The 26,214-nt window shown below is 39.0% G+C and overlaps 1 protein-coding gene across 2 annotated transcripts in view; it reads right to left on the reverse strand.

The window, feature by feature from the left end:
- Nucleotides 1-8,320: 8,320 nt before the first annotated feature.
- The window catches only part of ZMAT3 (zinc finger matrin-type 3), a 39,579-nt gene continuing 21,685 nt past the window's right edge, over nucleotides 8,321-26,214 (reverse strand). Inside the window, exons 3-6 of one of the 2 annotated variants that reach the window (XM_040231528.1) lie at nucleotides 22,108-22,227; nucleotides 18,565-18,731; nucleotides 18,342-18,442; nucleotides 8,321-15,786 (exon numbers count right to left, since the gene is read on the reverse strand). In XM_040231528.1, the coding sequence (XP_040087462.1) occupies nucleotides 15,578-15,786; nucleotides 18,342-18,442; nucleotides 18,565-18,731; nucleotides 22,108-22,227 (597 nt within the window). In that variant the 3' untranslated portion in view covers nucleotides 8,321-15,577. Of the gene's footprint in view, nucleotides 15,790-18,341; nucleotides 18,443-18,564; nucleotides 18,732-22,107; nucleotides 22,228-26,214 lie in introns of both variants that reach the window. The other variant, XM_040231518.1, reaches the window with a different exon arrangement.

Here is a 26,214-nt window from a genome sequence, read left to right on the forward strand (position 1 = left end):
AGCTTTTGAAAAACAAGACCAAGACCAATTTGCTCTTCCTTCTTTTTCTCACTTTCTAGTCAAAATCAAACAGGGTCACCACCTCTGATAATCACACTGGCTGTCTTTGTGTCCTGCCCCATTGAGAAGATTAAGGTCAACTAACAACCACCCATCTCAGCTTTCTTTTCCATAAGTATGCTTTTCCTACGTTACCTTCCCTTAAGAAGCAAGAGAGCTTCCCAGGTGGCGCTAGTGGTAACAGACCTGAGTTCGATCCCTGCATTGGGATCCCCTGGAGAAGGGCATGGCAATCCACTCTAGTATTCTTGCCTGAAGAATCCCATGGACAAAGGAGCCTGGTAGGCTACAGTCCATTACGTTGCAAAGAGTCGGACACGACTGAGGCAACTTAGCAAGGCAACAGCAATAAGACATAATGGTCAAGAGCATGAACTCTGAAACTAGCCTCCCTGGCAGCCTGACTACATACCAGCTGAGTGATCTTGGGCAATTACTTAACCTTTCTGTGCCGCAATTTTCTAATCTGTAAAATGGGGGTCATAATAACACATACTTCACAGGATATAAGGACCCCTGTGAGGAAGAAAGTCTTTGCTTGTTAAATATTTTGGAAACACTTGGAATGTGCCTGGCACATGTTTGCGCGCATGACTCCTCTCTCCAAGAATGAAGAATCCTCCTTTTGGCAGTAAGCACCTGCCTCTGCTCTCCCAATGCCCTTTCCATCGTCTCCAACAAGAGTGGGCTCCATCAGTATCTTCTTCCTCTGTCTGCAATTTCTCCCTCTCTCCTAGCTCTCTCTCCTCAGGCTTTAAAGATGCTTGAGTATGGAGGAGTTAAGGAAGGTCCACAGAGGCATCTAAACTGAAGCTGGCCCTGCAGGCCAAGTAGGAATTTGCTGATGGAAGGAGGGCAGGGAAGCGGCATAGGGCTGCAGGAGTGAGGTTTCAAGCAAAGGAAACAGCACTACAGAGGGCTTTACTGCTGCATGGGGTATCTGAGGACTCGCTCAGGGTGGTCATGATGCAGAATACCTGCAAAGTGTTAATCACTCAGTTGAGCCTGCCCCTTATGCCACCTCATGGACTGCGGCCCGCCAGGTGCCTCTGTCCATGGGATTTCCCAGGCAAGAATATTGGAGCAGGTTGCCATTTCCTTCTCTAAGGGATCTTCCCAACCCAGGGATCAAACCCAGGTTTCCTGCATTGCAGGAAGATTCTTTACCATATGAGCCACCAGGGAAGCCCAGAATACATGGAATGAGTCCCTAAAGGTGAGTCTCTAAGGCAGCATCACAGTTGCAAAGGCCTGAAGAACCAGGAAGGGAAGCTGAATGAATCAAGAGGGCTGGCTTGTTAAAAAATCAGGAATGGAGGAGGTCTTAGCCTTGGTGCCCACCTAAAAAGCAAAGCCTGTGACAGGGGTTTAAGCACAAGTTTATTTTAAGGAGATGTTTCCAAGGAATGAGAGTGAGGAACTGGAAAAAAGTAAAAACGAGAGTGGGGAAAGCCAATCCAAGGTGCAGGAGGATCTGGTTCCTGTGGTGGAAAATTGCAGTTCTATTCCACTGGGGCCTCTCCAGGAGCTATAGAGAATTACTATATAGAATTCAACTTGGGGACTTCCCTGGTGGTCCAGTGGCTAAGACTCTGCATGCCCAGCACAGGAGGCCTGGGGTTTGATCCCTGCTCAGGGAACTAGATCCCACATGCCACAAGTAAAGATCCAATGTGCCACAACTAAAGCCAAATAAACAAATAAATTTTAGAATTCAACTTGGAATTATCCCCTCCGAGACATAAAAACAGGAAGCATTTATCAACTGCCTCTTGATCCTCATTACTAATGGATTGCCGCATACAGTATTAACACCTTGACACTCACAGGTTTGCACCTGTAACAGAAGGTTAGAGAATTCCTTCCTGCACCAGCAGAGGAGCTGGGAGTCAGAAAGCAGGCTTATGGAACCAGAACCCCAGAGGAGTCCAATACCGTGGGGTTGGGGCTGGGGATAGGTGGTTGTTGCAAAGTGGAGAGCTCAAGCTCCATCCAGTGGCGCAGCTGGTAAAGAATCTGCCTGCAATGTGGGAGACCTGGGTTCAACCCCTGGGTTGGGAAGATCCCCTGGAGACAGGAAAGGCTACCCCCTCCAGTATTCTGCCATGGAGAATTCCATGGGCTGTAGAGTCCATGGGGTTGCAGAGTCAGACACGACTGAGTAACTTTCACATCACATGCTCCATCCAAAAAGGATAGCCACAATTCACAAAACATCATCTGATTTCTACAGAAATGCTGACCAAGATAGCCAGAAATCCAGCTTTCCTGTGGCTCAGACAGTAAAGAATCCACCTGCAATGCAGGAGAGGCGGGTTCAATCCCTGGGTCGGGAAGATCCTCTGGAGAAGGTAATGGCAAGAGAAGAGCCTGATGGGCTACAGTCTGTGGGGTTGCAAAAAGAGTTGGACATTACTAAGAGACTAAACAACAACAACAAAATGTCCAGAAATCCCAATTTTTATGTTAAATCTCTTGATCTTGGTCTCTTGAGAACTAATTCTAATTTTTCTAAAATACTGTGGGGCCAGACAAAACATATCTGCAAGACAAATTCCATCATAGGCTGCTGGTTTGCGAGCTCTGCTTTAAGGCTTTGATTTAATTCTATGATAGTAGAACTTAAATTTTAGGCATTGGGGAACCAGTGGAAGTTTTAAAGGAAAAGAATATCATGGCCAGGTTTTACTTAGGCCCCATCCTCAGATGTTTTGCTTTTACTCTTTAGCACATCAATCCATGATTCCAAAAGTGGCAACCATTTGTGATAGGGCAATTATAAAGTAACATATAAATCTTTCTTGAAATCCAGCACAGACCACAGTTTTCCCTCACTAGCAGTGACTTTGCAGAATCCTTGAGCCCAAAGATGAATTCCTATTTTCCTCACCAGCTACCAAGTGATAAAATGATGACCATGTGCAAAGAAACATGAAGCTGCTCATTCTCTTTCCTTGGTCCACTAAGATGGACTTGGCAGAGAACATGTGGATGAGATATGGAATGGCATCAGGCAACAGCCATTCTGAGAGCTCCCACCTTCAGGACACAATGAGCATTTGGTAAGGCCCCTGACGATGAATTCATATGATGATGAATTCATATACGATGAATTCACTGGCTAGACACTGTCCTTCTAGTAATCAAAGAAAATTCCTATGAAACAAAATTCATCCTCCTCCTGCACAAGCGGAGGAAGGGAACAGAGAAGTAGGGCATCACAATCAGCAAATGAAAATCCCCCAAGCTATTGACTGCGACCCACTGAACTAGACAAAAGGAAAAGGGAGATCTCATGAGAAAGTAGAGGCACATTTCTCATCCCCAGGAAAGGCTTTGCCTCTTAGTTTTAGCATCCTAAACAAGACACATATAACTAAAGCATCACTGCTTGCCTTTTAAAATACAGTTCTGCTACAGCAGTGACCTCTTCAACTTGGATACTTTGTTTTCATTCTCTAAAATATATTTTCAAGCTGGAGTGAATGAATCCATATCTAGTGAAACACCTGAGAGAATTTAGCAAATCTGGAATAGAGAATACGTAGTTAAATAAGAAGCACTATAACAGATACTTAAAAAAATGTCTCCAGCAACACATAAAAGCTACATATTTAGAGACACAGAGAAATCGGTCTGGAAGAATACACAGTATGTTAGTAGTACCAGTTACCTCTGGGAAGGAAAAAGTGGGGTGCGGAAATGGGGATTTTAAGGAGCATTTTCCCTTTCCGAAAGTGCTGGGATAGTTGACGGTGAAAAAGTGTGTTATGTTCACTTGTGCGATAAGTCAGGTGAAAAACCACCTAACCATCCATGGACAGAAGGATGAATTCAGACAGTGGGACACTGAATACTATTTAACGTGAATAAATTATAGCTACATGTATTGTCATTCCCTGGTACCTCAACTGGTAAAGAATCTGCAATGCGGGAGACCTGGGTTTGATCCCTGGGTTGAGAAGATCCCCTGGAGAATGGAACAGCTACCCACTCCAATATTCTGGCCTGGAGAATTGCATGGACTGTATAATCCATGGGGTCACAAAGAATCGGACACGACTAAGCGACTTTCTCATGTATCATCATAGATAAATCTCAAAAATAGTGATGAGAAAAAAAGAAAATGACAGAGATATGTCTATTATGATGCCATTTGTATTGATTTTGAAATCATAAACAATGCTACATATTATTTATGAATACATATGGTATTAAAATAATTATGTACATGAAATAGTAAATTCAAGATGTGGATTTATCTGGGGAGGCATGAAACTAAAATTGGGAAAAGGTACAGTGGGTTTCAGCTGAATCTGTACTTTAAAATATCAGAATAAAATGTGGCAAAATGCTAGGATTTGATAGTGCTGGTGAACTGGTTGATGAGTATATGTATGTCTGTTTGGTAATCTGCTATATTTTGTCTATGTGAAATAATTTTTAAAGTTTTTAATTTTTGTACAGTCATGTTCATAGCAGCATTATTCACAAAAGCCAAGAGGTAGAAACAGCCCAATGTCCATCAATAGATAAATGACAAACAAAATGTAGTATACACATACAATGAAATACTATTCAGCCTATAAAGGAAAGAAATTCTTACAGATACTACCACATGGATAAACATTGAGGACATTATGCTAAATGAAATAAGACAGTCACTAGGAAACAAATACTCTGACTTTCCTACATGTGGAACCTAGTCAAATTCACAAGGTAGAATGGTGGTTATCATGCTCAGAGGGAAGAGCATATTTTTAATGAGTTAAGGAGTTTCAGTTTGGGAAGATGAAAATAGTTCTGGAGTTGGGAGGTGATGATAATTGCACAACAATGTGAATGTACTTAATGATGCCACTGAATTGTAGACTTTGAAATGGTTAAAATGATACACTTTGTTATGTATATTTTACTACAATTTTAAAGTTCAATTTAAACAAATCACAACTATATATATATATATATATCTCCATCAACAAGTGAAAAGTGAAAGTGTTAATTGCTCAGTCATGTCCAATTCTTTGCAACCCCATGGACTATAGCCTCCAGGCTCCACTGTCAATGGGATTCTCCAGGCAAGAATACTTGAGTGGGTTGCCATTCCCTTCTACAGGGGATCTTCCCAACACAGGGATTGAAGCCAGGTCTTCTGCACTGTAGAAGTATTCTTTACTGTCTGAGCTACCAGGAATGTCCATCAGTGGAAGACCAAAAAACAAGAAACTTTGGAAATTATACAAGGGAATACCACATAGTCAAAAAGAATGAGATCCACACGTGCTGGTCTAGAATGACTGCCAAGGCAAATGGGCCACTGGAAAAAGTGTATGGAATGCCACCATTCATACTACATAGCATATCTCTAGGAAAAAATATCTAAGAAATTGGTAACTGCGATCACCTCTGGGGAAGAAACAGGGGAGCATGAGTTTAGGGGTGAGATAAGGACTTACCTATTAAAAAACTCAACTGGTTTTCCTTTTTTTTAAACCAGTTTTTCAACGATCAATTCTCTAAATTATCCATATGACCAAGAGGGATGAAACTAAATAATTGGAATTCACACCTAATACCCCAACTCTGAGTAGCTACATTTTAGAGAGGTTAGGTAGTATGCCCAAGAGCACGCAGGTGACAGAACTGGCTAGTTATCTTAGCACGCACTTATTCTAAGTATGCGAAATATGTAATAAAAGACTTTAAAGTATGTCTCTGTACTGCTAGTTTAGAGGCAGAAAACAATATGTTCTCCAAAGCAAATTACGTTTGCTGAGTACCACGTAGTTTAGTTTGTACATTGTCAGCATGATTTACACATCTGGTAACATTTGCCCCTGTACCTAATTTTTAAAATTTTTCAACAATCGTCTTTAATGAGAGGTTTTTCTAGTCCTTTCCTTCTAGACTTTTGTTGACTCTCATTTTAACAGTTTCCATGCTTGTTTTTCACAAACCCCAAAATGTGTGAATGATGGATTCTTTAAAGTAAAAGACATTTTTAAAAACATCATAAATTCATACACATATATGCATACAGGGGTTTCTCTGGTGGTTCAGATGGTAAAGAATCTGCCTGCAATGCAGGGGACCCAGCTTCAGTCCCTGGGTTGGGAAGATTCCCTGGAGGAGGTATGGCAACTCACTCCAGCATTCTTGCCTAGAGAATCCCATGGACAGAGGAGCCTGGCAGGCTCCATGGGGTCACAAAGAATCAGACACAACTAAGTGACTAACACTTTCACTTTTCACATATGCAAATACATACAAACATATATATCCTGAATGCAGATCTGCCACCTTCCTCACTCTGCACTTTGGCAGCTAAAGCTGTAAAAGAATACACTCAGTATCTCCCAAAGACATACCTGCCTTTGCTTTATGTACAGATAAAAACTCCTTCCCACCACTAGGTGGTTTTTAAGCAAAAGATCCTTCTTCAAAGATAGTGTACCACAAACAGCTCACTGTAAGATTTAGAGAGTCCACAGGGTGGCACTAGATACCTTTGGTCAAAGTCCATAACCTAGTGAGCTATTTCTAGAAAACAGGGATAGAAAAGAGCCCCCGGCATCAGCAAAGATTAAAAACTGAAGCTAATATGAAAGACATCTTGTTCCTGTCTAGAGGGATGGCTGCCAGCCAAAACACATTTGAAACTCTAATTATGTACTTAAAGACTTATCCAAAATGCCAAGCAGAAGTTATAGACTGCCCGTGGAGGAGCATATTTCTTCCAGTGGCAAATTTCCATCTGTTCCTTTGGACATACTTCATTACAAGTATTTGATCATCTTAAAACATATTTCTATCTACTCCTCCTTAATACACATCTCTTTCTCTCTCTCACACACACACAATAGAGTGTATTGTAGGTAAATTTTTTCCTTGTAGAGGGGAAGAACTCATAATCATATCTCTATTAAATAATATTTATACTTCAAAATAGTTACTTGCTTTTATCTTTTTTGCAGTTCCCGATTTTCAACAGTTTATGAATATCTCACAAGAGGAACAAAACTCAGTGGGTCATCCTCACCTCAGATGATAAAAATCTTAAAACTTATCACAAAAGATCTGTTTCTGATCTTAACACTCTTATATCGATTCAAAATAGACTGGGAACTTTAGTGTCAGTCTTCCATACAGGCAATTTGAAAAGGTAACACCCAGTGCTTGACCTTGAATAGATTTTCAGCAAACAAATAGGCCTTAGAAATGCCTGAAGAAAGAAAATCTAACAAGCTCAAGTGGTTTAAAACTATTTTTATGTTCATTATCATGACTTTAAGCTAAAAGTCTCTTGGAGATGATTTCATAAAATGTGCTGATGCCTTGAGTATTTTACAACACAGATAGATTCAATGATATCTGTTCTCTTCATTCAGAAACATTTTTTTGTGCAGACACAAGAATTTTTCCCACGACAGTAAGTGTATGTGTCTTGCATCCCGATTAAACAAAGCCCAGCAGCATCTTCCGGGGCTCTAACCTTTTTAAAATGAGTATTTAAACTGAAAAGCACATTGCATCCTGTCAACCAGAGTGCTTCAAAGACCATACCCCTATAATACATTGTTTATATACACTGATTATATTTGCAAAAGTATTTTATATATGAACACCCAAAAGATTATTGGGCATATTTGCCTCTTACTCTGTGTTTACTTCCAGAAGCAACAGTTACAGTCCTGCTAAGCAACTTTTCTCAGAATTTGAAGGAAAGATTAAACTTAAATCTAAAAATTAAATCTATCAATAAAATTGAGAACTTGCTCCAATTGATCGAGGCGAACTCCAGCAATGGGAGAATGGGGTAGTGTAGGCAGCAGGGTCAACTCTACTGCACACCCAAGTAGGTGACAAAATACTCTGAGTTCAAGAAAAAAGCTGGGGACTGTAGCTAGGTCATGTCTGCTGACTCTTTGCGACCCCATAGACTGTCGCCCGCCAGACTCCTCTGTCCATGGGATTTTCCAGGCAAGAATACTGGAGTGGATTGACATTTCCTTCTCCAGGGAATCTTCCCAACCCAGGGATCAAACAGCATCTCCTGCAAGTCTCTTGCATTGGAGGCATACCCTTTACCACAGAGCGACTGCGGAAGCCCCATGAGTTCTAGAAGCAGGTGGCAAATTACATGCAGATGGATAAAAGGTGAATCCTCAGCCATCAACCATCTGCATCAAAAATAACACCTCAGCACCTCAGTGCTGACAATGCACCTTCTTTCTTTGATCCCCAACTCACAACCAAACGATTTGCAGACAAGACTCAGAAACTCTTTTATTAAATTGAACACAAAATGACTGCTATAATAACGTCAAGCCTTTGTCAGAAACCAGTACATAAATGAGGATACACAGCCAAAATGAGCCATCAACAGAAGCAGTGTAAATTTTAAATAACTTTCAGGATTCTCTATTCAATATGCTTGAGAAAATAAAACCAAAAGAGCAATTTCAGTTTCACAGTTCACAGTTGATTGGCTTCAATCCCAAGACATTTTTGTCATTTATGTAGCCTCAGAACACAGATTTCCAAAGTGATGACTGGCACAAAGCCCCAACAGCATACACAGATGTTAAATCCCTGTATGACATTTAGGGGAAACTGTAGGAAACAAACGCAATTTCATACAGTTCTGGCAGGCATTTTTTAGCTATATCCTTTATCAGAAACATCGTTCTAGGGAAACAGTAAAAGCAATTTTTAAAGTTTGCCATGCCATTAAATGAAGGGTTGTAAAGTTTCCCTTGGCTCCATGATTTTATTCTCTAATTTAAAACAATGAGCTAAAATGCAACATTAACAGTGAAAGCAAAATCAGTTTTGCTTCTGGATCTAGAGCATACATCCAAGAGAGGCAACTTATTGTCTTAGCAGACACACGGAATGCTTTAGAGCAGAGTCTGCCACACTCTAGTAAGGCATTTCAAAGCAGACACCCCATACCCAGACTAAATTATTACAGTCAGCTGAGGATATCACAAGGTGGACACCAATTAACACAGAATCAACATGAAATTCTTACAAAATGACACACATTTACAAAACCACAGGAAGATGCTCAAGTACCAAAAGAAGGTAAAACAATGACCAGCCACTCTAAAGGTTTTGTTCCTGTAAATGCCAGATTTTCAGAATAGAACAAACCGCTTTATATGTGCTTTGCACTAGGATAATATTGTTCATCCGGACACGTGGGGTTTCTTTTCCTTAAAAAAATATATCATGTAGAGAATATACATATAGTCAGTGATATAGAACATTTATTTTCACTAGTGAGGGGGTCACTTAAGCACTTACACAGAAAGAGTTATGAGTGAATCATGAAGGTTATGTAAATGTAAAAGGAAATCTGATAAAACCTGTATTATTAGTATTTAACAGCAAAGTGAGATTTTTAGCAGTTGCATTGACTTAATGAGAAACTATGACCACGGAAAAATCTTTTAAGTTCAAAGAATTGTAAAATGTCCAAAAAAATGAAAGTCTAATTAGTAAAAATACATAGTTTCATTTTAAGCGACCTAAAGGGAGTGTTTATTTTGAAAGCCATGAATTTTATCAAAGAGCACAAGAATATGAATCCAGGGTATCAAAATTTCACTTCTGACTTACCCACTGAATCTTCATAATCTGCAACAAGTCATTTAAATTCTTCTGATTTTGTCCACAAAATAATTGGCATAAAAATAAAGGCATATGTCAATAATTCTTTCCTAAACAGTACTAGAGTAAAGCTAAAGATGGTTACTAAGGCTTACAATTTCAAAAACTCATTGTACAGTACAATCATTTTTAATCCTGCTAATTATGGCTAAGAGGAAGCATGGGCAGTTACAATTCTCAGGGAATTCAAAGGCTTTAGATAAACTAATGGTTTCAGCTTTCTAAACTACTCCATCTGTTCTTCTAGAGTTGTTTAAACGTTCTTCTAATCGTCTGTGGGATTGACCCTTTATGCCTCTCTATTCTCTGGTAGAACAGGTGAAAGTAGTAAACGGAGAAATGATACCATGGAGAAAAAAGCAGCAGTAGATTGAAATGAGGTATAAGCTGATTTAATAAACCCCAATCAGTAATTTACAGTTTTCTAAAGAAGCTGCATAGTTGAGCAAACATACGTCAAAAAAGAGGGATAAAGAAAAAATTCCTATCGTGAAGCTTTAAAATGTATGACAATTAAGCATTAAAATGACCAACACCAAAAAACTTCAGTTTGAAAAGGAGTTGTCTTCCCTCACTCTAAGCATATACAAAAACAGAAACAAGAAGGCTAAAGTCCACAGGAGAAAAAGACATATGTTAACTGGCTCAGGTTATCAACTTCATACACTGCTTGTTAAAAGATGTTAATATGTAAACAGATATTAAACTATAATTAATTATGCCTATGCTGAATTGTTCAGGGAAGTATCTGAAATTTACACTAAAATGTATATATTTTTAAAACTCCATTGTTCAACAGATAGACAGAGGGACAGACAAATATATGGCAATATAAAGACAAATATATGGTAATATAAGTACTGGAAAATGTTAACAGAATCTAGTGCTAATATACTGTAAAATTCATCAACTTTAAGGTACATTTAAAATTTCTCATAATAAACTGTCAAGAAAAATGTTAGCATTTCTGCAGTAAAATTAATTTAGCAGTGCATTTTAGAGACTCAAAGAGTACAGGCAATTTAGAATTTTTAATTCATTATAGTAAGGAAAATTTTAACATCTTAACCTGATTTGTGAAGGTACCTGTTTTAAATGTAGAGATGAATCATAACAGCACAATGACTAAGTATTATGCATGACAGTCTTCACACACTTCATGTGCAAATACATAATTCTATCCTCTCTACAGTATTCGATAAGACAGTATTTGAAAATGACACTGGAATAAAGTTTTTCCAAACATCAATATCAAGCTCTTCCCAATCCACCACACTATTGATCACTAAATATAAATGCAATGCAGATCAAAGTGGAAAAAAAAAAATCAATGACCATTGCCAGCCTTGTACAACTGGATTCATTTTCAGGATGTATGGTTCCTGATCAATTATCATATAATTTTACTCAATATCAAATTGAGATTGCATGAATAAAAAAAAAAAGATGTAGAACATAGAATTCACACAAAGCTTTGTTACTCCAAGCTCCTATTTTATGCATTGTGACTAATGGCAATAATTCTATCATCTCTTCTTTCTGTGAAATGCTAAAACTTGCTAAAGGCACTCATAATCTGGGCTTAACAAAGTCAGGGTCACATGGGACCATAAGCCAGTATTTTTTTGGTAGCTACCCAGAAGGGGAGTTGATAAATGATCCTCCCATTCGTAGTGGGAAGACAAAGTCAAACAGCTATCAGTAGAAATGTCGTATGAGAAGCTATTTACACAGCTATTTGTCCATTCAGTAAGATTGATAGTGATAGCTCACAATGACAGGGGTCCACCACCAAAAAAATGAAAGCAACAAGACATTCTTTATGATGCATGAAACTTCTAAATGGTGATCTGGCTGGCTGAAAAAAGAAAAGCCAGCAAGACAGAATCTTTTTAAAGTATCTGTTTAAAAGCTTGCATTAAACTTTTACCTATACTGACAAAACATTTCTCTACTTCTAAAGCAGCTCTGTTGTCTTTCGTATATGCGCCACCAAGTTTTTAAAAGGTCCTTCCAGCCTGTGTTCTGACACTGAGGAAACAAAACAGATTAGGTTCCAAATCCATCACTCCTAGGCCTCTCTGTAGAGGGTATTATGCAGAACAGTTACATGTCTCCCCTGACACAAGCGAGACTCGTTTTACATGGGTCACTGAACAGTCCTCCAACTGTCGTTGTTCATAGTCTCTGCTGATTCAGGAGTGAGGGAATCATTAAAACCACCATTAATCCCTCGAGTCTATCTACAAACGAAGATTTAATCAGATATATAATATATATGTATATACACATACATGTGTATATATATATATATATCTTTAATCCTAGTTCAAAGTATAGATACAAGCAAGCACACCAGTACTGGAGAACAGCTCTATAAAATAAGGTGGAAGATCTCATGCTTTCCTTTCAGCTGTTTAAGTTAGAGGGACATGGAGATGATCTCAGACAGTCATGATTTTTCATTCAATCTCAGGGTTGCAAAAAATTCTAAATGGTTTTCTAAGTTTATCAACTAAGGAAAAGGGCCAACAGTGAGGAAGAGTTGGAGGAAGTTTCTGCAAACGGTATGGGACAATTATTCGCCTTGCAGATTTCAGTGCAATAAGAGACAAATAGACACACGTCATAAACAACATGCACATATTTACAAGTTGTGATACATGACATACAAAGACAAAACCAACAAAACATTTTCTGTTCGATGTGGATTTGAAAGGATCACATGGCACACTCAGCTCTGTAGCCGAGTATTTTTGAAAAAACACTTCCAAGACATAACCAATCTAATCTTTTAATTGGAACAGCAAAATTTTTCCTTTACATCTTCTTGCCCTCAATATTTTAGAAGAGTTTCTAATTGTTATCTTCAACATTGATTTCTGAATGACAACTTACATGAAGATATTCACAGAGAAGAGACTCTGATGCTCTGTGTTCTTCTTGCAGATCTAGAACGAGAATCTACTTATTTGACTAGAGGTTTTCCATTGGTTAGGCCCCTGTCCATCCTTGTATACAGTACATAAAAAGGTATTAATGTGATTCCTGGGGAGCACAGGTGCATATTCTAAAGGATATTACAGAGCAGGACCTGATTTTACTAAATGAAACTGACAGAGATCACATATCACTGAGGGCAGTACTAACAACAGCCTTCTTTGACAGGAAAAAAACAACACTGTCCGTAAGGAATGCATGAGTATGAGAATGTACCATGCAGAGGTGGATTCACCTAGGCATTTCCTTTCTGACACCTCTCTCACCGTTTGTTTCACCTATGGAACACAGGAGAATATTGCAAGGTAACAAGCCAAAAACACAACCCACTGTCATAGAGATTTGTGATTCTTTTTTTGGATGTGTATGTAACCTTTATCATCATGGAAGTTATTTATCAACTGCCTAGAGTTTGGAAAGTCAGGAGCAAACCCAGCTATTGTAGGCAATATGGTTTCTAAGGTGTCATATAAAGCAAACATCCGTCTTTTTTAGTGCAAAGAAATAGAACAAGTAAGAAACAACACTATAAATCTAACTTTTTTCTTTAAAAGAAAATGCGTTTATGCATTCATAACATCTATTAAGGGCACTGAGAGACTAGAAACCTGAATATGCAAGGCCAGGAAAAACACCAAGGCCTTAAGTCCACTGCTATTACATATATAAAATGAAACTCTAAAGTGGGCAGAGTAGAGAAGATCCTTCCATTAATTTTAACTGCAAAGAAAAAACTGAAAGTGGATGAATGCCACTTGTATAAAATGTAAATTCTTATCCATAATCTTCTACTGTTATCTAAGGATTCAATGAAATCTTCTTTATGGTATCACATAAAACTATATATACATAGTTATATATAGTTTTATATATGTGTGTGTGTGTATATAACTACATATATATATATATACACATATACATGTGTATACATATATGTAGTCACATACAGAGAGGGGAAAAAAGAATTTTTAAATAATTGTAGAACCATGTGGCCAGCACTGTCATATTAAAATCTACCAAAAAGTTACACTTAGCAGCAAAATGAGTAACCTACTAATCAATAAGAGAAGCTCTAAATTGCCCTAAAATAATCAATTATACTTTATAGCTTACTGCAAAAAGTGTTATTATACTGATTCACAGGTCTAGATAGAACTTCAACAGAACATTATTTCATTCTTCTGTTTCTGGGATAAAATAAAATTACTAAGTAATTCTACTTTTCAAAAAACCATGACTTCAACAGAAGGGTAACTTGAGAGTGTACCAGAGAGTGTACCAGTGTACCAGTATCACAAAACTTAATTTTAAATATGGGTCTAGATAATTCAAAAATTGTTCAGAAGTACAAGGAATGGAATGATGATTATAATTTTCCTTCTCCTTATCTTTTTGCCTATAGAATTTTTAAGGAAAAATAGGAGTTTTATTTTTAATTAGTAATATAAGCAATCAAAAGTGAATTTACCATAGTGCAAAGATATTGCTCAATATAAACTTCTATGAACATGGCCTTTCAAAAGGAGTATGGATGAGCACCCATCTTATCCATGTAAATATAGTAAATAAGTAAAACATAGTTAGTGAAAGTTCATAGAATCCTCCATTGGTTAATCTAGACAAAACACTAGAGCTTCTCATTTTAAAAACAAAAAGCAAAAATAATAATACTGTTCTAACTATCAGATATGAAAGTAATCTATATTTTTATTAATCTATATCTTCAAGGAAGCTGAATTATAAAGAATAATGCCAAAGTTCAGGTATTTTTCTATTGGAAATGATACTAAAATTTGATTAACTGCTTTAAAAAAATTCTTTTCTTTCTTGGAAATAGTAAAGTAGTGATATTTTTCAGGACAGTCTACAAATTAGCAAGACGAAGAATGTAAGTAAAATGTAAGGATCCGTTTATCTAAAAAGTCTATCAAAAAAAAAATCAATGGTTCTGAACTTACGGTTGAGACCATCACATAAGTGCATGTTATCATCACGAAGTAACTCTAAGCTGAAAAATCAAACACATTTCAATTCCCAACACCAGCTGAAAAAAATACATTAAAAAAAATCCCATCTATCCTAAACTTATTGAATATTCAAATATGGGGCTTGGAAAACCTACAACACCATTCTGGGGCATGAAAATGAGCTAATTGGATAAGCTAACTTAACTGGAGGAGAAAAAAAAGAGGAGGAAAAGAAGGTGAATTTAAATGTGCGAAATTCACAACTGAAAATCAAGTTTCACTATCTGGAAGTACACAAACACATTAGAAGTGTCTGAATGTGCAAGAAAACCTGCATTTCAATAAGGAAGGGACATGATAAACAGAAAACACTGTTCTAGGCAAGATTCTAATGCAGTTTACATAGTATATCCTACTGACAATTCATTGAGTTGAGAAGGTAATTCCAAAGAAACCTTGGGAAACTAAAATCTTTGCTTACCTGCTTTTACTATGATCTGAAGCAAAAACTCGATGAAATTATTTAACAATACATAACACTAACACTGTAAAAGAATATGAAGTTTTTCAATAGTTAAAGCTCTAAGTGGTCAGGCTACTAGTTGACCAGAACTTGGTCAAGATAAAAAGGTATGTCTCATGGGGTAGGTAGGTCACAAGCTTTAAGCAGCTCAACACAACTGACCTGAAAAAGCATCATGACAAGCACATTCTCTTCCTTCCCCAATTCTGACACCTTATGGTACCACTGCAGGTTACGTGTATTAACATTAAGCAGAGGAATGTACTCATATCGAAAGAACCACAAAGCAGGGCATGTTGACAGAAGGCGAGCAACAGGCAGGACAAGCTGCTCTATCTGAATATGACAATCACTATACGTAGCCCAGATTCTCCATCTCATTCCTGTATCGCTGTTCAGACACCTTGCTTTTATGTTGCTTGCTCTCTAAATGCTGCCGGAATTCCACCTCTTCGCCAGCCCCGACGTTACACATGGAGCAGTAAAACTGGCCACTTGGAGTAACACACATGGCCAGATCACGTGGAATTCTCTGCCGAGAGCGGGGATTGAAGTAAGGACCTGCTGAAACAAAGAGACAAAAGCAACATATTCACTTCAAAATACTCACTAAGCGAATGATGGTCTGACCAATCATCACTGGAATTTGTAATTCTAACCTCAAAGTATAAAATTCACAGATTCCTAGTTTGAAAAAAATGGGATGTTAACGGGCTTTTTAAAATTACAGTTTTATACAGGTTCAGTCTAAAAAGCTAAAATGACTCCTCCAACTATCGTCAGAAATGTTACTGTAGAGCCAAACCCAAACTCTAAATGGCAATGTCTCTAAAAAGTGAATATAATTTTAGAAACTTTCATTTCTAAGCATTATGTCAAAAGTTATATCATTATGCTAATATTTTAATCCAAAAATTCTACTTCTAAGAATTTCACTAAGAAAATGTTGATAATTTTTGCATAGAGATTTATCAGTGAGGACATTTATTTAACTAGAGTTTATAAAAGTTTTTTGGGGAGGGTAAGGATAAAGGAAAGATCCAAACATACAACTCAAAAAAATCATAGCAATGAATGTAATGAAAGAGCAAACAGTCACTAAAAACAATACTATAGAAAACTCTGTAATTACAACATTTTATTATAATATGCCATTACGCTGAATAAGAATATCACAAAATATGATCACATTTCCATTTTACAGAAGTAATACACACAAAAATGTTGGTGGAATTATTGATAATTTTATTTTCTTTTTTTATATACCTGACTTAAGTGGGACCATTAGCTCAATACTTTTCTGCTTTCCTACTATAATAATAAACATTTAAGGCTGAGAGCTGGACTGTGAAGAAAGCTGAGCGTCGAAGAATTGATGCTTTTGAACTGTGGTATTGGAGAAGACTCTTGTGAGTCCCTTGGACTGCAAGGAGATCCAACCAGTCCATTCTAAAGGAGATCAGCCCTGGGTGTTCTTTGGAAGGACTGATGCTAAAGCTGAAACTCCAGTACTTTGGCCACCTCATGAGAAGAGTTGACTCATTGGAAAAGACTCTAATACTGAGAGGGATTGGGAGCAGGAGGAAAAGAGGATGACAGAGGATGAGATGGCTGGATGGCATCACCGACCCGATGGATGTAAGTCTGAGTGAACTCCGGGAGTTGGTGATGGACAGGGAGGCCTGGAGTGCTGAGATTCAAGGGGTCGCAAAGACTGGGACAGACTGAGCAACTGAACTGAACTAAAGGCTTTTCTCAAAATGTTACTTTGACTACATGCTACAAATTTTGATACATTTTTATTACAATTTGATTCTAAGAATGTTCAATCACCAGTATGATTTTTTTCTTTGGCGAGAGAGTTACTTCAGTTCAGTTCAGTTCAGTCGCTCAGTCATGTCTGACTCTTTGCGACCCCATGAATCGCAGTACTAGAAATGTTTAAAAACTTCCAAACACATAAAAATTCTGCATTTTTAATATTATTGACATCTCATTTACTTGTACTCTGATCCAAGAACATAAATCTAAATGGGCCTTTGATTCCAGCTGTCCTAAAGGTTTTCGTTTTTTTTTTTTTTTTTCATCTATGTTAAGACAGCTATCTTAGCTTCCTTCATTTCAACTGAATATTTTCTATCTAATCTTACAATTTTCTTTTCACTGGGACTTTAAGTTTACATTTATTGCAACAATGATAAATGTTTCAGACTTTCATGAGACTTATTACATTGTGTTCTATATGTCCCTTTTTTCTATGCTTCTTTTGCCTTTCCAATCAGTTTGTTGTTGTCTGTTTTACTGTTCACATGGGTGACCTCTGCTCATATGTGTGTACACTGGAGGCTGGGGTAGGGAAAGGATGAAGGATTACTCTCCCTACTGAAAATGATCAGAAAATGCAGAAAATATTCCTATCAACTAGTAATTCTGAACTAAAAGTATGTATCAATCACCGAGAAAGCATTTGCAACACACACACATGTCTGAGTCCCACTCTAAATTTACTGATTGAAAATCTCTAAGTCATGGTTCAACTATGTGCATTTTATAAAAATTCCCTAGATAATCTGAGTCACTCCCCTGGTTAAACACCACTGCTAGCATTTTTATTTTCCCTAATAACTGAGGATTTAATGTAGTGCAGCTTGAAACCAAATATTTCATTTTTATACTACATTTAAATGTCTCAGCTGGCAAATACCATAAGTAACATAAAGGCACTAAGATAAGACACTTTAAAACATAGACTTGGTTATGTGCAATTCTTGTAAATCAAATATACTTCAACTTTTTTAAAAGTTGCATTTTGGGTCTTAGAACCCAAGGATGTATCTATCACCTTTCCATTTAACTCATTTCTTCTTCTTGGTTCTTTGAAATAAAGTCATATTCTTGATGTAAAAAAAATTAAATAAAATCAAAATAAATAATACTAAATAGGAAATAAATAAATAAGACCTGAAATAAACACCAACTTGAAAAGCCACTAGACCAATTCCACAAAACGAAACCTAATCCCAAATTCTCAGGGCTATCTATTACCATTAAAGGAAATAAAAATAGTGGGCACCATTTGCAAGCACAGCCAAGGCAGGTGAAAAGCCACAGAATACCTGAATTATTCTGTACTGCATACATATTTCTCCTATTAGGCATCATCTTATATTCATTCCCTTCTTTCCGGGTCCGCCGTTGACCGACCTCTGAGGAGTCTCTGGAGAAGAGACATTTTAAAAAGAGTGAGATTTCTAAACAAGGCTCCCTTTCAACTGTTTTTCTCTGGAGACAGTGAGTCTCACGTAACACTCTGGCCTAAGAGAAAACGGCAATACCTACGAGAATGAGTTACTCTGAGCTTCCGCCAGCCGCAGCCTCTTGGCATGATTCTTGCCTTGATAGTGAGCCTGGGCCACGGCCGGAGAGCTGAAGGAGGCGTCGCAGAGCTTACAGTAATCGTTTTCAGTGGCCAGGATCACTCTGCCTCCTGGCTTAAACGAGCCCATCTGACAGCAAAGACACAACAAACAAGGTTTTAAAGTGTGGACTCTGTTCTCTTCTTCTCAAAGTTCCCTCCTTCTAAGAGCTGAAAAATAACCCGTTATGGCATGACCATGAGCACTCAGCTTTATAAGGACAGGAAATTGTTCGTTTCAGAAAGAAAGAGGGAAAAAAGGCTGAGAGACACTTAATTGTGGTTTTGCATTACAATCACCTGTGTATCGAGCTGATGAATGCCTCATTGCTATTTTCATTGAAGAAATTTCAGAAAAGAAGTTTAAAAACCCAGCAAGAAGATTTAGGGCAGCACAGGTAAGGTCTAAACTCACATTACCAGAGAGAAAAAGTCTTCCCAGAATCCATTAACAAGCACGTACTAAATGCCTACTATTTATAGGGCTTGCAACCTAATGCAAAAGTGACACACAGATATGTATTAAAAACTAAACCTCTATCCTCAGAGTCTATAAATTAGCTACAGATATAGTATGTGTAGGAGCAGGAACTAGCAACCCACTCCAGTATTCTTGCCTGGAGAATTTTATGGACAGAGGAGCCTGGCAGGCCATGGGGTTGCAAATAGTCAGACACGACTGAGCCGCTAACACGTGTGTGTGTGTTGCTCAGTTGTGTGTGTGTGTGTTGCCCAGTTGTGTGTTTGTGTGTGTGTGCGTGCGTGTGTGTTGCTCAGTTGAGTCCAATTCTTTGGGATTCCATGGACTGTAGTTTGCCAGGCTCCTCTGTTGATGGAATTCTCCAGGGGATCTTCCTCACCCAGGGATCAAACCCTGGTCTCCTGCATTGCAGGCAGATTCTTTACCATCTGAGTCATCAGGGAAACCCACAGATACAGTATAATTCGGGGGAAATAACCAGCAGGTGCAGACAACTGTATTCAGGTTGGGAAACAGTGTGTTAAGGGAAACCTAACATGGTCCCTGGAAAATAGTACACACGCAATTAACTACTGCTTGGTTAACAAAACACACCAAACTAGATTTTGGCTAAAGAATTAAATATACAATAAAGAATCTGGAAAGTGTATCATATCAGGACCAGCTGAAGCAAACAGCATTGTTTCACCTGGAAGAGAAGATTTTCTGGGGAGAGGATAACTGTGTTCAAAAATCACAAAGCTTTGTGCTATGAAAGAAGCCCATGGTTGTTTGCCCAGGAGGGTGGAACCAGCTGAAAACAGTCTCTAACAGGAAGGAGCCATCCAATTCTAGAGCAGCCTTCAAGAACTGGCACTGGGAAAACTTCTCAGCCTGAAGATCTCTCTGAGTATTCTGCTGTCCTCTGATTCTGTTTTTAACATATCTCATTTACCCCACAAATTCGGGAGGATAGAAGAACAGTGGATACTGCTATCCACATCATAAGGACTGACCATCAGAAAAGTAAAATTATACCATGGTGTTTAGGAGTAGAGGTGCAAGATCAAGAAAAATCATTGCCCCACTTTACAAAATTTGTAACACTACAGACAAGTTATTTGGCTTGCTGCTGCTGCTGCTGCTAAGTCACTTCAGTCGTGTCTGACTCTGTGCGACCCCATAGACGGCAGCCCATCAAGCTCCCCCATCCCTGGGATTCTCCAGGCAAGAACACTGGAGTGGGTTGCCATTTCCCTTCCAATGCAGGAAAGTGAAAAGGGAAAGTGAAGTCGCTCAGTCGTATCCGACTCAGCAACCCCATGGACCGCAGCCTACCAGGCTCCTCCATCCACGGGATTTTCCAGGCAAGAGTACTGGAGTGGGGTGCCATTGCCTTCTCCAAGTTATTCGGCTTACCTGGGCTTATAGTAAACTTCCAAGTGAGACCGATGCTGCTGGCCCATGGATTACACTTTGAGAAAAAAGTCAATACCTCTGAGTTGTTGCAAGCATTAAATGAAGTTAGGACCCAGGCCAAGAAGGAGGCAAGGAAGGAGCCATGGGCACCCAATATAAGGAAGCATCAAACTTAGCAATCAGGATGAAAAAATACTTAGTGGAATACTTTCACAAATCAAAAAAATTGCCACACAGCCAAAAAAATCAATGAGAAACAAAATATCAAAATTTTAAATAAAGACAGGATCAGCAACAGTGTCATGCCAAACCATATTGCAGCCTAAGGCAAAAGGAAAATCAATAACACTTATCCTATCTTTAAGTTTTTGCCATTTTGTTCACCACTGACTTTTTCACATTAAATTGTGCATTTTAAAAACATCACATTATTTATCTTGATCACTGAGTATTTTAGCTCCCTCTTAAATTCTGTGCCTAAGTCAAGTACATCCCTCATCTCACCCTCGTCCCAGGGCTGAATGAAGTAATGTCTGAATAGTGCTTAGCAGAGTACCTGGCATAATAAGAGATCAATGTGATTATTAGTTATTATTATTTATGACCTAAGGGGCTTCCCTGATGGCTCAGTGGTAAAGAACCTGCCTGCCAATCCAGGAGATATGGATTCAATCCCTGGGTTGGGAAGATCCCCTGGAGAAGGAAATGGCAACCCACTCCAGCACTCTTGCCTGGAAAATGCCATAGACAGAGGGGCCTGGCGGGCTATAATCCATGGGGTCTCAAAGAGTCAGACACAACTGAGAGCCTGATCACTGAGCACACACATCTATGACCTATTAAAAAAATAATACTTCAAAGACAGATTAGAATCCACATTGCAGAAAGTACTAATGTACAGGAATATCTTGCCTCAAACACCTATGGAACTTGGCTCTCAAGTGTGGGTCATGATACCAAAGTCCAGGAAGAGTGTATACAGGCTCTCTGTACAGAAGTAAGAAAGGGGCAGCTTCAAGAAACTGATCTTGTGGGAAGGCAATATATAAAGTCAATGGGGGAACTTTTCTGGTGGTCCAGTGGTTAATAGGAAGCACAGGCTTGATCCGTGGTTGGGAAGCTAAGATCCCATATGCCTCATAGCCAAAAAAATTCATAAAACAGAAGCAATATTGCAACAAATTCAATAAAGACTTTAAAAAATGGTCCACATCAAAAAAAAAATCTTAAAAAAAATAAAGTCAGTAGGATTGATCACAATCGAGATAAATGTTTAAAAATCGTTCTTTTCATTCAGGGCTTTATGTAGACATTCAGGACCATTTAACCCAGAATTTTCAACTATGCGTACAGAAAGCCTCATGAAATAATTTTGTTTCATCATTTCATGAACCATAACAAAATCCAATAAGAAGTCTTCGGATTCATGAATTTTTGCATTAAATCCAGTTATCAATGAGCTAAAAGCACCAAGAAGGGCGTTTTAGGGGTACTGACTCAGCTGTACCTTGATGGACACACAGATGACAAACATCATCCATGACCACTTGTGCACAGGACAGCTCCCACCCTGACACTCCAGTCTTACCTGCGGAGGGACTGAAACAGCTGGAGCAGCCACAGGTTCCACTGCATTGCTCATTCTGGCAGGAGGAGGACAGCTATTTGCTGCATAGTAATTTCGAAGTTTCTTACCATGATTTTTACCCTAGAAGTAAAATGAAATGAGTAATTACTGTGAGGAAAATGTATCAAATTGATTTAACATATTTAATAAAAAAGAAATAAATACATGTTATTCTTTCAGAGATATGCAACAGTGGGGTAAATAGTAGGTAGACTTGATTATTACATCTTAAGGTAGAAGACTACTCTTTGAGAGAATGATTAAATTTATCTGGGAGAGATAAGCAAACAAAGTCAAAAGACATTAATTTCCTATATATTTCTGGAAAACAACCATTTTCTAGTGATCTGTGTCCTCTCTCAACTTGTTGCCATCATATGCCACTGCCTAAATATGAATTTTATGACACTCTGATCTAATCTACTTTAGAAGTCAGTAATGAAATGGATAATCCAATTACTTTTACAAAAATAGCACTTACAGAGTATCTTTTTACTTACAAAGAACTCTCCTGGGCATTAGTTCATTTGCCACTCATAAAAATCCTGAAAGAGGAATTTGTTAATGTTATCCATATATGACAGCTGAGACACTGCAATCCAGGCAGCATAGAAAACTTGCCTCCGACACCTTCACGAGGCCTAGCAGTGGGGTCGCAGCTTGAGGCAAGCCTTCTAAATCCAAAGCAAGGCCCTTTTTCATACAGCATGATGGCTTCAGGATACACTGTGAACCTCTATTAAAATGGATTTGCCTCTCTCATCATGTTTCCTTTATCATTCTCAAGTTTATGGCTGAGCTGATAAAAACTGGTGGGAAAAACATCCTAAATGAGGGTTAAACTGTATATTATTCTTTAAACTGCACGGTAAAAACCAAACATGTAGGCAAATATTTATATACCATCTATCAAACATGCTAAACCCTAGAAATAAAAAGGACTAGCCAGCATATGGTCTAGAGGAGGAGACAAATATGTAAGTAGTTAAAGGAAATGAGTGAAATTCCACCTTATGGCCCCTGAAATGCCATAAAGGTGCTCTTACCATTATCACAGTGACTTCCAGGGAGTCAAATCCAGTGATCACATCTGTGCCTTTATTATACTGTAACTCTAAGAAGCACGATACTATTGATACTCCTTTCTTCTGTCATGTTCTATGGCTCCCTCTTACCTCCCAGCCTCTCATTCTCTAAAAGCTGCCGTCTCCAATGCACTACCCTCAGCCCTCTCTTCTCCCCATCCATACACAAACCCTAGGTTATTTTACTCAGTCTCATAGCTTTAAAATACAATCTGTAAGTTGGTGATTCCCGAAATTACCTATCACTATCCCTGTTATGGACTGATTGCTTATGTCCCTCCAAAATTCCTATTTTGAAATCACATCCCAGTGGGATGGTAGTTGGAGGTGGGACCTTTGGGAGGTAACGATGTCATAAGGGTAGAGTCTAATTACTGCCTTTAAAAGAAGATATCAAAGAGCTCCCTTGTCCGCTTTCCACCATGTAAGGATTTAGGAGAAATTGGCTGTCTGCAATCTGGAAGAGCACCTCAGAACCCACCCATGCTAGACCCCTGAAATCAGACTTCCAGCCTCTGCAACTGTGAGAAAGAGATGTTTGTTGTTTGAGCGTAAGACAGACTAAGACAATCCCTGACCTCCAGAGCCATATAGCCAACTGCCTCCTTGCTGTCCACACACTGCAGCCTGAAGAGGCGTGTGTGTGTGTGTGTGTGTGTGTGTGCGTGTGCATGTGCACGCTGTGCTGACCTGTGTCCGACTCTGTGACCCCATGGACTGTAGCCCACCAGGCTCTTCTGTCCATGGGATTTTCCAGGCAATAATACTGGAATGGGTTGCCATTTCCTCCTCCAGGGGATCTTCCTGACCCATGGATTGAACCCACATCTGTTGTATTTCCTGCACTGCCAGGCAGATTCTTTACCACTTTGCCACACGGAAAAGCCCCTTAAGAGGCATATCCAACTTAAAACATCTAAAACATAAATTTTAATTCCCTCCCCACCACAGAACGATCTCATCACTGCCACCACCACCATTCATCCACATGTCAGTAAATGACATTACTCTCCACCTAGTTACTCAAGAAAAGCCAAGGAGTCCTTTCCTTGATTCCACCCCTCCTCAAAGCCAACACATTCAATCCATCAGCAAGCCCTGTCAGCCTACCTCTAAAATATATTCTAAGTCATTCCATTTCTTTCCATGGACACTGAAATACCACAGTATTCCAAGCTACCAACTCTTCTCACTTGTGGTAGGCAACAACTCCTAATGGTCTCTGGTGTTCCTCTCATCCTCCTAGTATTCTCCTCATATCAGCCAAACTGCTAAGTCACTGTCTCACTTAAAATTTTCCAATGGCCTCCTACTACACTTAAGCTATAATGAGTGAATCCTTCCTGTAAGCCCTTTTTGATCCGGCCCCGTCTACTTCTCATGCTATCTTTCTGCTTAAAATGTTCTTCTTTCCAGTCTCTACATGGCTGGCTCCTTCTTACCTTTCAAGTCTCAATTCAAACAACATCAAACAGCATCTTACTCAATCTGAGGTGTCACCCCCATTGACCAACACTTCTCCCACCCAACACACACTGAATCACATTACCACACTGTCTGGTTTTACTTCATCATAGCACCACTTATAACTAACTGAAATAATGTTTGTTTGCTCATTTTTTTCTCTTTCCTACCCTCTGGAATGTAGACTCCTTGAAAATAAGGCCCTTGTCCATCTTGTGTACTGCTCTAGCCCCAATTTCTAGAACAATTTCTAACACATAGCAGGCAATCACTACATATTTGTTGGCTGAACAAATCACTATTAGAGTGGAAATAAGGAACAAACTGCTAAGAGAACAAAGAGAAGGGAAGGCTTACTTCTGCCTGAGAGTACCAGGGAAAGCTTCCCTGAAAGGGGGACATTAGGAGTTATCTTCTAAAACGAGCAAGTTTACTAGGCAGGTAAGACCTACTTCTTGAGAAACCTGTATGCAGCTCAGGAAGCAACAGTTAGAACTGGACATGGAACAACAGACTGGTTCCAAATAGGAAAAGGAGTACATCAAGGCTGTATGTTGTCACCCTGCTTATTTAACTTATCTGCAGAGTACATCATGAGAAACGCTGGGCTGGAGGAAGCACAAGCTGGAATCAAGAGTGCCGGGAGAAATATCAATAATCTCAGATATGCAGATGACACCACCCTTATGGCAGAAAGTGAAGAGGAACTAAAAAGCCTCTTGATAAAAGTGAAAGAGGAGAGTGAAGCCGTTGGCTTAAAGCTCAACATTCAGAAAACTAAGATCATGGCATCTGGTCCGATCACTTCATGGGAAATAGATGGGGAAACAGTGGAAACAGTGTCAGACTTTATTTTGGGGGGCTCCAAAATCACTGCAGATGGTGATTGCATCCATGAATTAAAAGACACTCACTCCTTGGAAGCAAAGTTATGACCAACCTAGAGAGCATATTCAAAAGCAGAGACATTACTTTGTCAACAAAGGTCTGTCTAGTCAAGGCTATGGTTTTTCCAATGGTCATGTATGGATGTGAGTTGGACTGTGAAGAAAGCTGAGGGCTGAAGAACTGCTTTTGAACTGTGGTGTTGGAGAAGACTCTTGAGAGTCCCTTGGACTGCAAGGAGATCCAACTATTCCATCCTAAAGGAGATCAGTCCTGGGTGTTCATTGGAAGGACTGATGCTGAAGCTGAAACTCCAATACTTTGGCCACCTCATGGGAAGAGTTGACTCATTGGAAAAGACCCTGATGCTGGGAGGGACTGGGGCCAGTAGGAGAAGGGGATGACAGAGGATGAGATGCTGGATGGCATCACCGACTCAATGGACATGAGTTTGAGTAAACTCCGGGAGTTGGTGATGGACAGGGAGGCCTGGCCTGCTGTAATTCATGGGGTTGCAAAGAGTCAGACACGACTGAGCAACTGAACTGAACTGAAGGAATGAGGGGAAAGAAACTGTTAATAGAGGAACAGTGTAAGGAAAGGGCCGTCTGCTTGAGATGGTCTCCAGAATCCT

This window comes from Oryx dammah, unplaced genomic scaffold, assembly GCF_014754425.2.
Source record: "Oryx dammah isolate SB20612 unplaced genomic scaffold, SCBI_Odam_1.1 HiC_scaffold_2, whole genome shotgun sequence".
Taxonomy (NCBI): domain Eukaryota; kingdom Metazoa; phylum Chordata; class Mammalia; order Artiodactyla; family Bovidae; genus Oryx; species Oryx dammah.